This window comes from Amphiura filiformis, chromosome 13 (genome assembly GCF_039555335.1).
Source record: "Amphiura filiformis chromosome 13, Afil_fr2py, whole genome shotgun sequence".
Taxonomy (NCBI): domain Eukaryota; kingdom Metazoa; phylum Echinodermata; class Ophiuroidea; order Amphilepidida; family Amphiuridae; genus Amphiura; species Amphiura filiformis.
In genome coordinates this window covers 12406112-12420501 of record NC_092640.1, presented here as the reverse complement: position 1 = coordinate 12420501, position 14390 = coordinate 12406112, and the positions used below count along the sequence as shown (strand labels likewise).

Here is a 14390-nt window from a genome sequence, read left to right as displayed (position 1 = left end):
TGATGTCAACTGTGCTCAAACGTCGTAACCTGCGATGTCATCTGGGAGAGGGCACTTAACGCATGATGACCATACGAGTATGCTCCCCTGGAAATATCCCCCTTTTTCTAAATTTAACCAAAATAGAGATTCAAAAGACCCTTGATTTTGATAATTAAAAAAAAAAAAGACCCCTAAAATGCTCATTCCTCACATTTCTGGTTTTTTTTCAGGCAATTTTCAACCAAAAAGCCAAGAAAGACCCTTGATTTTGACTGTTCGCAGCTCCAAAAGACCCCTTTTTTTACCAGTATGCAGTCAGCTCCCAAAGACCCACCATTTCAAAATTCAAGGGGAAGCAAAATTTACAAGTTTCTATTCAATTTTCTTGCGCAATTGGCTATTTTCTGCAAAATTTGCTATTTTTCTCCATTAAATTTGGAACAATTTGTAATCTGCTATCTGCAGTGTTATAAATAAGTAAAAAGGGTTGTGTAGGCCCTTGGTTCTGAAAACCTACCATATAGGCTGTAGTCAGGGTTAATGGCCCTCAACTCAAAATTAAAAATTTAATGGGTGAATGAAATTCAGCTTTGGTTAAGCCATGTTTTCAAGAGTCTATAGGGGAAGGTGGGGCATAACGGAACACTTAACTTTGAGGATGCTCTGTGACGTCACCATAAGTAATATGACTGTAAAAATTATATATTCAGTTGAAGTTTGTATTTACCTTTAATATACCATTAACCAATATAACTTGAATCTTACAATTTTTTATAAAAATGAAGAAATATTTTCAACAAAAAAAATCCGTTTTGCTCCACTATCGGGGCAAAGCGGAACCCCCTATGGGGCAAAAGCGGCACCCTGGGTGCAAACTTATATTAGTTGTTCCATTGGTAGGCCCTAGTCCTAGTTATATGTAGGCCTATATTCAGTTACAATATTAAGTGGGCCTACCATCTCTGTGGAGTGAGTGGTTAACTTCTTATAGGCCTAATAGGCCTATAATATGTATGACCAATATTTGATTAGAAAGAAATATTCCGTAGGCCTACCATCTCTGTGGAGTAAGAGGTTAACTTTTAATCATTAATTCTATCTGTAGGTCTAGTTATATGTATATGTTTCAGCGAAGTGTTTACCATGTTCGAGTAGGCCCCTAGATAACGCCTACATTTCCTTGAATGAAGACAAGTTATGTCCGATTGGGGCAAAACGGAGCCCATCTGTGGGACAAAACGCCCGGGGCAAAGCGGAACCCTGTTCCGTTATGCCCCGCACCTATGGTTCCGTTTTGCCCCATACCCGATTTTTTAGAAATTGGTTGCATGCATAATACATCGTAGCATATAGGCCATGCACTTAATACAGCTCATGGCTAGTACCTTCGTGTTTACAATATACACAATTATTTGGGAATCCGATATTAATGAAGTTAAATTTCAGCGCATTAAACATCTACATATCTTACACCAGACGGGTAGTAATTTTTTGACTCGATCTTGCTTTCGAATGTCAGTGGATTGTTTCAGATAAAATTTTTGTTGTAAATCCTCGTAGCCATACTTGTGTTCCTCAATATAATTTGCATAGACGGCAGTATTGCCAAGGCCTATTTTTCCAGGTGGTTCCGTTTTGCCCCGGGGGTCCGTTATGCCCCACCTTCCCCTACACTCTTAAATCAAAATGGTTCCAAGTCTTGCAAATAGAACCTAAATGTGTTCTTCATCTGTCCTGTATACATAATAGAACCTTAAATAGTTCTACAAAGAACTAGAAAGGTTCTGCAAAGGCCAGAAAGAACCATTTTAGCATTCTGAAAAAAAAAACATTTTGGAGTTCCTGCAATTTCTTAGAACCAGGTGTGCTGTATGTAGAACCCCTATGTCTTACAACCCTTTAGTTCCCTTTGCTCCCCCCTTGAAAATCCTTGCTATACAAAAAAGGGGTGATTTGACAAAATCTTCCCGTCACAATTTTACCCCAAAACATTTCCCTTTGATTATAGGAATCTTTTACCTAGATATCCTATTTTTTAAATGTGATATTCCAGTTTAAATCCATACAAGCCACGACCTTAATCTTCCACACAGGGAGTGTAGATTTTTAATGGAGCCACCCATTTTGGTAACCCCATTTAAAATTTACACTCCCTGTGAAGGTCATGTCTTTCATAGGGGTGAATTTGAATGGATTTCAACTGGAATAGCCCAATATGGACATGTTTCTTAGATAGATCTGTATTAAAAAGAGATGAGTACGGGTGAGACAATGACTGGGTGGATGTGAAATCGGAGGAGGGAAACAGGAATTGGAACATTTGCCTAACTGTTTGCAGAGGGGAAGGTTACTGGGGGAAAGACCAAAGTTGTTTTCAGGGATAGGGTGGAATGCCCCCCCCCCCCCTATGCCCGTGGTACCCACCTGTGGCATAGCACACAGGGCATTCTACCAACCAACTGTAGTTAGTTCAATATATTTTTCCTTTGCTATATTTCTTTCAGCTTGTTCATACCATGCGTCACCCTCATGTAGTGAAATGCTTGGCGTTCTACCATACCACAGCAGGGGGCACATATGTGACACACATAGACAGTGGTTATACCAATGAGGTCTATGTGTGGACTATGAGCAGTATCGATGAATCAGACATGAAATGTGTCAGGTAAGAGTGACACACATAGACAATGGTTATACCAATGAGGTCTATGTGTGGACTATTAGCAGTATCAATGAATCAGAGATAAAATGTGTTAGGTAAGAGTGACACACATAGACAATGGTTATACCAATGAGGTCTATGTGTGGACTAATTAGCAGTATCAATGAATCAGAGATGAAATGTGTTAGGTAAGAGTGACACACATAGACAATGGTTATACCAATGAGGTCTATGTGTGGACTATTAGCAGTATCAATGAATCAGAGATAAAATGTGTCAGGTAAGAGTGACACACATAGACAATGGTTATACCAATGAGGTCTATGTGTGGACTATTAGCAGTATCGATGAATCAGAGATGAAATGTGTCAGGTAAGAGTGACACACATAGACAATGGTTATACCAATGAGGTCTATGTGTGGAATATTAGCAGTATCAATGAATCAGAGATGACATGTGTCAGGTAAGAGTGACACATATAGACAATGGTTATACCAATGAAGTCTATGTGTGGACTATCAGCAGTATCGATGAATCAGAGATGAAATGTGTTAGGTAAGAGTGACACACATAGACAATGGTTATACCAATGAGGTCTATGTGTGGACTATCAGCAGTATCGATGAATCAGAGATGAAATGTGTTAGGTAAGAGTGACACACATAGACAATGGTTATACCAATGAGGTCTATGTGTGGACTATTAGCAGTATCGATGAATCAGAGATGAAATGTGTCAGGTAAGAGTGACACACATAGACAATGGTTATACCAATGAGGTCTATGTATGGACTACATGTATTAGCAGTATCAATGAATCAGAGATGAAATGTGTCAGGTAAGAGTGACACACATAGACAATGGTTATACCAATGAGGTTTATGTGTGGACTATTAGCAGTATCAATGAATCAGAGATGAAATGTGTCAGGTAAGAGTGACACACATAGACAATGGATATACCATTGAGGTCTATGTGTGGACTATTAGCAGTATCAATGAATCAGAGATGAAATGTGTCAGGTAAGAGTGACACATATAGACAATGGTTATACCAATGAAGTCTATGTGTGGACTATTAGCAGTATCAATGAATCAAATGAAATGTGTTAGGTAAGAGTGACACATAGACAATGGTTATACCAATGAGGTCTATGTGTGGACTATTAGCAGTATAGATGAATCAGAGATGAAATGTGTCAGGTAAGAGTGACACACATAGACAATGGTTATACCAATGAGGTCTATGTATGGACTATTAGCAGTATCAATGAATCAGAGATGAAATGTGTCAGGTAAGAGTGACACACATAGACAATGGTTATACCAATGAGGTCTATGTGTGGACTATTAGCAGTATCAATGAATCAGAGATGAAATGTGTCAGGTAAGAGTGACACATATAGACAATGGTTATACCAATGAGGTCTATGTGTGGATTAGCAGTATCAATGAATCAGAGATGAAATGTGTCAGGTAAGAGTAACACACATAGACAATGGTTATATCAATGAGGTCTATGTGTGGACTATTAGCAGTATCAATGAATCAGAGATAAAATGTGTCAGGTAAGAGTGACACACATAGACAATGGTTATACCAATGAAGTCTATGTGTGGACTATTAGCAGTATCAATGAATCAGAGATAAAATGTGTCAGGTAAGAGTGACACATATAGACAATGGATATACGAATGAGGTCTATGTGTGGACTATTAGCAGTATCAATGAATCAGAGATGAAATGTGTCAGGTGCAACATCTGTGTAAGAGATTTTGTTTACGTTTTATTTTCATCTCCGAAAAAAAGTAAAACAGACGCCGACAAAATATCGCTGCGTGTCCTGTCATTATTTTTCACCTCTTGGTCTATAAAATGCATACAAAGTTACGTTTCAATAACAGGAAACTTTTTTCACGACGACACCATGTCAATAAGGCATAGAAATGTTGTTTTTTGCCCCCAAAAGATATTAGTGAAACGTGCGCCATTATCATGATTATCTGCGATTCGTTTTTTGTTTCCGTACTGTTTTCCTACACCTTTTTTAAAGCGTTTTATTAAAAAGGCGTCCCATGAATGTGTGCCAAAAATCGCTTGCCCCCTCCCCTCTTGGCTTGCCAAAATTTCTCCCCCTTTCGACTTGCAAAAAATTGCTTGCCCCCCCCCCCCTTTCAGCTCGCCAAAAATTTCTTGCCCCCCCCCCCCCAATTTTACCCTCCCCCAGGGCTAAATAGTTGGTTTCATAATCTTTATTATTTTTCCCTTCTAGATTTCCAATCAAGGCTGCTGTCTCTAAGCTCATATTTGTTGCCCAACACAGGGTGAGTTTATAAGAAAAACTTAAAAATGGTTTCTTATCAATATTGGATTTTGGTAAGGACTGACTGTTTACAACTTTTCCTTTAATTTTGATAATTTTCTTTTCAAGAACATTATGTTTCACTCCCTGAAGAAAATTGATCAAAAATTGAATTACCTCCTTTTTTTTCATTAGTTGACCAGATCCTTATAGGCTGTCATTATAGCTAGAGACTGTATATAACACAAATAGGTCAATGAGTTACATAAAAATGACCTTGTGTGGTATTTAGTTCCCAGGCAGTGAGTTTTACCTGAAGCAATGATCCCTCACTGTAAGAGTTATTACCGTCAATTTTGTTGAAAAAGGAGGTGAGACATGATCAATTCTGTTCTGGCAGTGAAACTTAATGAATACAACATGTATAGTTTCCTATAATTGTAATACACTACTATTTGTCTCCTATTTTATTATTTGCAGGTCTTTATAGGCTTTTGCACAGACATGACTTTACATGTATTTAGTGATGTTATACACAGGTGTGCTGATTTGAGCCAAACTAGCTGTCCTGCAACTATTCTATGGTAAGATAACGAACATACATACATTTCAAACAAACAAGCAAACATACAAACAGACCAGAGTCGCTCATCAGTGGTGTGCGCAAAGGGGACCGGAGGAAGGTGTCCCCCACTTTTTTCAGTAAGTCAGGGGAAATGCAGCTGATCGGGATGAAAACTGGGGAATTTCCTATTGGGGGAATTTAGCCCTGTCCCCCCCCCCCCCCCACTTTTGAAGACCTGCACACCCCCACTGTCACTCATAGACTCAATTAAGATCCTTATTGTTTTTTATTTATTATTATTATTTAAAGGGTGTGACCTGATCGATAACCTCATCTCCCATTTTTCTTCACCAAACTGAGATTTTGATATCAAAAGAAAGCTTATATTTTTCTCATTACTCCAGTAAAATTTAGTGCCTGAGATATATTTTGTTTAAATGGTGTGAACAAAAACGTGGTGAATTGTGGTTACCACAACCTGAAGTATGAATGGGCAGGGAGGGGGGTTAGGGCACTCCCACTTTGGAGGTGATACGCATTGCGTATGTAGGGCTATTAAGGCCCTTTTTCATCACCCAAAGACCCCATATTTTCTTCCAAACACATGCTCTGTCACAAGACCCCTTATTGTTCCATTCCATCTGCCACCCAAAAGCCATTATTTTTCAATTTTTAACATCAACTTTCATTTATCACTAATTTTGCTACTTCTTTTGAAATGACAAAACTATTTAGAACTAGAAATTTAATAACGTTCAAGGCTTCTTTTGGCTCTCACCCGACCAAAGACCCCATTTTCACATTCTCACCCAATACCCCTTTATAATTTGGTCAAAAAGGCACGTTTTTCACCCAGTGACCCTGTATTTTGCGCATTTTGCTCTCACTGAATGCCAAAAATCATGCTCTCATCTCACCCTATGTCCCCATATTCATTTATATTCTCACCATATGCCCCTTACTGTGACAGTGTCAGCCCTACACCTATATCCATTTCAAAGTGTTGGAATACAACTCACAATTTGGAAACATTGTTTTAATGGTAGGCCTCAATGTAAGATATAAACCAGAACACAACCCTTTAAGTAGGAAACAGAAAGTTTGGAAGACCAACCCAGCAAACACAAAACATTTTCGACATCATTCGCCAAAGGTTAGAAAAGGTTGCCAGAAAACGTTTAAATGTTGGGTTATATAAAGGGTATATAAAGGGTATAAAACGTGTTCATAACATTTAAAAACGTTTTGTGATAACTAACTGCAAATATTCTAACATAATGATATTTAAATGTTGACAAAATATTTGGCAAAAAATGTTTGCAAAAAATATTTTACAATAACATTTCGAAAACATTTTAAAAATATTTGTGTAGTGTGTTTTCATACAAAACGTTTTAAAACGTTTTCTTGACCTTTATATTACCCAACATTTAATGTTACTAAAACATTTTTACCAAAACCAAAAATCCAAAATATAACCTGTTCAAAACGTTTTATAAACGTTTTGTGTTTGCTGGGAAGATGGATTGGGCCTTTGAACCTCTGTGTAAAGTAGAAACTGAATGGTCAATTAATTTTATTTATTCCATTTTCCCCATTATTTGTTTATTATTTCTTATTGTAGTATGACTTTTATAGAAGATACAGATGAACTTATCACTGGTGGCCATGGATGCCTGCAAGCCTGGAAAATGACCCATGTGGAGGTAAGTAACCACTGGGGATTCGAACCTGGGTCCTCTTTACATACACTTTATTACCTAGTTGGCAAGAAATGAGGGGGAACTCATGCTAGTTCCAAGGTTCCTGGAGGTAACCCCTTCTGGGACTAGTTTTACATTTACCATAGGGTATTAAATAAAAGGCACTAAATTTAATGTCCATATGACCCATGGGTGCCGCCATACCAAGACCACAAAGTGATCAGTAGATGTGCTACAATGCTAAGAGATGGGAAGACAGAAAAATATCATCAATATTGCTGAAAATTTAAAAGGCAACTGTAATGTCAGCACCCATCTGGTCAGGTGGGCATTAAATTAAGTGCCTTTATTTAAATGCCCTAAGACAAATGTTTTAAGTAAACCCCTGGACCAGATTTGTATAAAAACATACCCCTATAAGACCAAGTGCACAAATATGACAATTATTGTATCAAAAATGACTTTTCAAAGTCAAAAGTCACACTTTGTTCTATTGTTCTATGTGGTGTAGGGGCATGGGGGCACGTGCCCCCCCCCCCCTCGATCTGAAATTTTTTAAAAATCACATAGGAAAATTGCCGAAAATGGCTTGTGCCTCCCCCAATCAGACCCGGTGCCCCCGGCCCCAATCATGGTTGGTGCCCAGTGTTCCAAATATGCCTCCAAAAGTTATAGGCCAGCCGGGCTTGACCTTAAAAAGTTACCGGCCAGCCTAAGCAGCAACTGAGATGCCAGTCCGAAAAGTTACCGGCCAATCCAATAAAAACATACCCCTATAAGACCAAGTGCACAAATATGACAATTATTGTATCAAAAATGACTTTTCAAAGTCAAAAGTCACACTTTGTTCTATGTTTTATAAAAAAAAGATATGTGGGCATGAATCAGAAAATTTGATACCCCTTTGGAGACTAGTAGAAGAGTAGACTATGCCATAGTCTATTTTTGATAAATAAAAGCATGTTAATCATGATGAAAGCATTCAGTTGAACTCGAAATTATACTGATATTTATTACATCAAAATATATACTAGTATAAAATTGTTATGAAAAAGTTTATATAATTATATTAGTGACAGTAAAAAGTAAAGTGTACGTGAGGCTTATATTATTGAATGCAACATAAATTATCATAATGTCATAATTGTATTGGCACTTCACTGAACAATTCTGATTTTAAAATCTCCAAGTTTATTAATCGCGAAATTCCAGGTTCAAAATAGACTATGGACTTCCAATTTTAAACGCGATTTTGAGTGGGCAAAGTCCCTAACACTCACACTGTCAATCACACTTGTTTATCAATCAAATTTAACGCAAGCAAATACAATACGGCGCTCATGCACTTAGTGACGCGTTCATGCAATTACACCACACAATGGCGGCAGACTTGTGTATCATGTAGTTATTAATGGTAATGATAAGTACCGGAGGATTTAAACCATAACGAGATCTGGGCGACCAATCACAAGCCAGATCCATTTAAAGATGCATTACATCATGGCCAATTTTAGTAGGCCAGATTTCCGACAATCTCATCCATAGAAGCTCATAGACAGCCGTGTTAAGCATCTCTGACCGCAATCCAATGTCAGTAGTCCACTTGGGGATCTAACAAACAGAGGGTGTAGGGTGACTAAACAGATCAGATGTGAAAATCTATCAATTGTGCACACATTAATTAAATCAGAGTTTTAAGCTCAAATACAATACCCAGAATATAATGCAGAATGGGCAAGTGGACTACGGGGTAGTCTAGTAGAAGAGGTGAATTAGATATCCCTAGCAGGACTAGAAGAGACTTTTGGAATATGACATCCCTAGAGAGAGTCACTTTTGGATTTGAGAGTCTCAATACTAGCGCTAGTCTCACTAAAAACGGATCGAGCATGGGTACCCGGCCAGAATCCAAGAACCGGGCTTATAGCTGCTTATGCCTGGCCAAATAATCTGGAGGTTTTACACTATTTACAATGATTTAGCCCTTCTTGAGCAACACACTAACATGGCAGCAATGGCGTAGCCAGCGGGGACAGACTGACTTCCCCCCCACCCGACACCTTAAATTGGGACGGAGAAGTGGAAAAATGGGAACAAGAAGAAGGGGAGACAAGAAGGGAAATAAGGATGATACTGATGTTTGCTTCAATCCCCCTGGACTGACAATGCTGGCTATGCGCCTGCATGGCAGAGTGTATACTCTTTAAACTTTAAATGGAAATGTTACAATATGGCTTTAATAAAGCTATATTGTAACATTTCCATAAAAAATAGATTAGTATTTCTTTTCAACAAAATGTTAGTTTTTACTGTCAGATATGTCACTTTCGAGGTAAAGCCAAGAAAATTGCAATGTAATTCCAGTGCTGATGTCGCCAATGCTTATCACTCCGTTGGCAGTCACGGTGCTAAGGTTGTCAATTTTGTGTTGTTACCATCCCATACGCCATGTACGTAGAGTACATGAGTGTTATGAGCATCATGTTTATATGCGGTCGACTATATATTTTGATTGTGTGAATAAAACAACATACCCAGGGAGCAGGGATGGTCCAACTGCATCGGGAAGATATAAAAACCTCATGGGTGTCAAACACTTCAGTGGGGTCAAATAAACACCCCTAGGGTGGACACGTAAAAATCTTCTGCACGGGCCTACAACAGGGGGTCACATGTAGGGGGGGTCCATTTTAGTAATTTTTGCTCAAAGTATATCGTGTTTGGTGTCAAATGAAAGGAAATTTAATTTCAAACACAGTATATGGTGTTTGTTTTGTCAATTTATCATCCTGCAAAGAGTTACACATGATTTAAGGTAGGCCTACACTATATAGTGACGAATGATTGAAACGTTAACATGGTTAATGAGGCTATACATCGTGTATATTACTGTCCCTATCTAGAATACTAGAAAATGCTAAAGGTGCCTTAAGACTTCCAGCTATTTCAGTGGAATGTTTCATTCTTATAGGAACTATTTTCTGTAAATCCTCTGTCAATATGACCATCATCTATAATATATGGATGATACTACATGTACATTCACATGAACATCAAAGCCAACTTTGTACCTCTTGTCTTAGAGTGCATTAACGTACTCAGCTTAGCTACATTGTTTATCATGACAAATGTTGAAGTCATACAATAATATCCTATTGGATGTCTTCTTCAGATCCACTTTCTTCTTCATCACTTGACTCCAGTTCACCTGCCAGTTCCATTTCCAAGTCTTCTTGCAGCTTTGCTCGACTACCGATGTCGACTCGATGTCCTCTGCAGATTCAGCCGATATTGCAGCATCTGGATGTTTTGAACACTTGCAGTTTCTCTGGCACCCTTTCCTGCAGGAGCATTTGGTTCCTTTTGACACATTTGGTGGCCATGGTGGCTTTCACATTGCTTGTGGAACTACGATCTCCCCTCTAAAGTCCATCCGCATTCCTTTACGATGTATGCTGTTTTGTCTATGATGCATGCATATGCTGCTCTCTCCAGGTGAAGGCGAATGCATCCTCGGTTGGTGGTAATCTCTTTAAGTTATTAGTACCATTCTTCAGAAATTTGTGAGCCCTGAGCTCTGTAAGACTATAACACCGGGCGATGTCATTGCTGGAAGAGTAGACTGAAATGAACAACTGCCGCGCCTGGTCAATGGCGTCATCTGTTAGGTTGTGATCAGCCTCAACAATACTAGCAAGATGATCCATTGGAACAGTCTTGCTTTTCTCTAACCATGTAGGTTTTCCTATGAAGAAAGCGGTAGCTGGCCGTAATGTCTCGGTCCACTGAGACTTTGGATCAGTGGAAGGGCCTGACACCAGGGGTAGCGCTAACTTGCGCCATGGGGTCATAGGCACATTCTTTTAGCTTTTAGCGCACAGAATTACCATTTAGAGGTTGCTAAAGGGTCAATTTAACCCCTTATATCTATTGTTTTGGCTCCATAGTTTTAAAAAATGTGCAATTGTTTATCCCTTGTTTGAAAACCCAATGCTACCCCATGGATAGGGAGATAGCTCTCCTGGTCAGTTTTCATCCACAACTTTAACCCCATTTCCTGAAGCATGGTCTTATAGTAGTAGATGCATAACCCAACAACATCAGTGTCATTGGTGTAGATTACTATCCGCTTCACACCTCCCACTTGAGTAACATAGACAGCGTGTAGCAACATCCGTGTATCCGCTTCTTCATGAGTCGACATAGTTGCTTAAGGTGGTTCGAAACGATGTTTCTGGAAAACAGAAACTGAATTTAGAACCATTTGAATAGATTGAATAAGTTAAGCTAAGTACACTGAGCAAAATAGTTTTTGTTTGAAGGAAATCGGACATACGGTTGTCAAGATATACATGTTTTTAGTTTCTTTGTATTCTATTGTTTTTGCCAATATATTGATGAAGTTAATGAGGAAAATTGGCAAAATGTGCTCATGAATATTCATGTGTGCCAATATTATACCAATATCTTATGAATAAACCTTCATACTAATTTTATTTCATATGATTTTGACATGAAACTTTGCCAATGTGTTTCTATGGCCTAAAAGATTAAAATGTGATTTTCCCGCCCAACTAATTTGCATATTTACATAAATAATTAGCATTATACAAAAGGCTAATTAATTATGCAAATATGCAAATTAGATGAGCGGAAAAATCACATGTTAAAGGTTTAGGTCATAGAGACACATTGGCAAAGTTTCAGGTCAAAATTTAAAGGTAAAAAGTAGTATGAAGGTTTATTCATAAAATATTGGGAAAATATTGGCAAAAATTAATATTAATGAGCACATTTTGCCAATTTTCCTCATTAACTTCATCAATATATTGGCAAAAACAATAGAATACAAAGAATCTTTCAACAGCAATATCTCAAAAACCGTTTGTCCGATTTGGCTCAAATTTTAGAATTAAGATTATTTTGCATATCTCTCTGCAACAAGTCTATTTTAATCTCAATCAGAGCAACTTGATTTTGCCTTTCGTACCCCCTTAACTCAGAGAAGATGTAAGGAAGTAATTACAACTTCTCTGCTCAACTGCAATCTCACTTCCATTGGTCAACAGGGTGCATTTTTGTTCAACACGGAAACCTCCCGCAAGAAACAACTTCATCGATCCTAAACATGGGTTGACCACCTCATCACTGACCCACTTCTTACAGAGGTACACAGGCAATGCTGATTTGTTGTTAGATACGCTGAAAAAGCTTTGGGATCAAGCGCACAAAATTGGCTGCTCACTTCATACACTATTCCACCTGTTTCAGCCCATCTGGTATACGTTCTGCAGACTTCATGATGTTGGCATAATATCCGTCGTAACAGAAGTGTATGCTCTCTGTACGTTGGGATATATTGGACATTAGTGATCGTCTGTATTGGTCAGCAATATCTGGAAAAGGAGCATCTCTGTCAAATGACCACTTGCGAATGACAGACAATGCATCAACAATCACACGGTGCTAAAAATGGAATCGGTGGGACGCCAGATATCTTCAGCAGGTTGCACTCCAGTCTCCTCCTTCAGGGCTTTCACAAGGCAGGATTTTCTGTATTGACCCAAGCTCTCAAACCCAGACTCAAACTCAGGGTCCATGCTTGCTTGTGGTCAGAGAACGAGAGAGAGAGAGATGTGACCAATACTGAGAGACGCAGATATGATGCTGCATTGCTACATTAGGCTATATGATCACCGGCATGTCCAGGATCTGTTCCTCGGGGGGGCTCAGAGGGGCTTTCAGGGTTATGCGGGGGCTTAATGGCTAAAATCGCCATAAAACGGCTGATTTTACATGACTTTTAACAAAGTGCTTGGGGCTTCAACCCACAAAGCACCCCAGACATGCCACTGATGATGGCTAGCTGGGTCAAGGACTGGGTTGGGTAAGGTCAATGACGTCGCGGGTCTCTGTTACTAGGCAGAGGGTACTCAGGATAGAAAAAAGTGTCAATTCTAAAGTAGGAGTGGGTCTCGTACAAGAATGTGAATCGTGAAGAGGATCTAGCTACTTGTTATCTATCCAAAAACATGGAAAGAATGTGAAACAGCACATCAGATCAGTGTATTGATTGTAAAATTTAACAAAATATGATACCACACATGCCATATATGCGCAGCTCTACTTCATCTGATAACCCCCCCACCCATTATCCAGAGGCCCCCCCCCCACCACCACCACACACACCCCCCAACATGGTGGCCCAGTGCAATCAAATGTATGGCATAATTTTAATCATTACTTTACTAATCTTTGTGCAAATAAAAGGTGATTTTGTCACTATATTAAGTATTACGCTGCAAAAATGGGTTTCCGGGGGGAAAACATTTGACCCCCCATAACACCCCCTGTGCAGCTGATTTCAAAACGTGTCCACCCTAGGGATGTAGCCTATAGTCCATAGAATCCATCTATATAGGACACGTTTTTATATTTTGCCAAGTCAGTTTGCTTCAAAATATGGGGGTTTGCTCCCTGGGTAACAGGACACATCGTTTTATTAAGCGGATTTTGTCACAAATACAACACCTAATGGAGGCATGCTTTTTGCAGGGAATGTTACAATCATACAAAAATCAGAATTTTTATTAAACTTGAGAGTGTCCTCCTCAGCAGTGGTGTAGCGTCATAGGGGCATGGGGGGCACGTGCCCCCCCATCGATCTGAAATTTTTAAAAATCACATAGGAAAACTGCCGAAAAAATGGCTTGTGCCTCCCCCATTCAGACCCGTTGCCCCCGGCCCCAATCATGGTTGGTGCCCCCAATAAGATGACCGACGCTATGCCACTGCTCCTCAGCAAATGTCACAATATGGCTTTAACTCTTGAAGTCTAATTTCTTTGACAGGTGTCTCGTAGTTTTGAATATTAATACCTTTTCATATTCCTTTGTTAACAGTTAAGGGAACCTTTAACACCCAGTAGACATATTGATTGTCAGATCACAAGTGAGGATTGGGTACGAGATGTACGGGTTGACAAAAAACTGCGACAGTTGGTGGCGCTTTGTGACGAAGGTGTAATCATCATTGACTACACAACTAATAAACAGAAATTGTTTATACGTAACTGGCATCAGACGGCTCTTACAAGGTATGTATGAGTATAAATAATATTGTTTTGTCATGTTTAGAAAGGTCATGTTTTGACACGGGGTATTTATTATGACACAGT

General features: G+C 39.0%; 1 protein-coding gene across 1 annotated transcript in view; it reads left to right on the top strand.

Annotated features, from left to right (window-relative positions):
• LOC140167424 (uncharacterized) overlaps nucleotides 1–14390 on the top strand; it is a 107416-nt gene that overhangs the window by 471 nt on the left and 92555 nt on the right. Inside the window, exons 2-6 of the mRNA XM_072190730.1 lie at nucleotides 2487–2647; nucleotides 4916–4967; nucleotides 5426–5529; nucleotides 7135–7216; nucleotides 14116–14309. Of these exons, the coding sequence (XP_072046831.1) occupies nucleotides 2487–2647; nucleotides 4916–4967; nucleotides 5426–5529; nucleotides 7135–7216; nucleotides 14116–14309 (593 nt within the window). The remainder of the gene's footprint in view (nucleotides 1–2486; nucleotides 2648–4915; nucleotides 4968–5425; nucleotides 5530–7134; nucleotides 7217–14115; nucleotides 14310–14390) is intronic.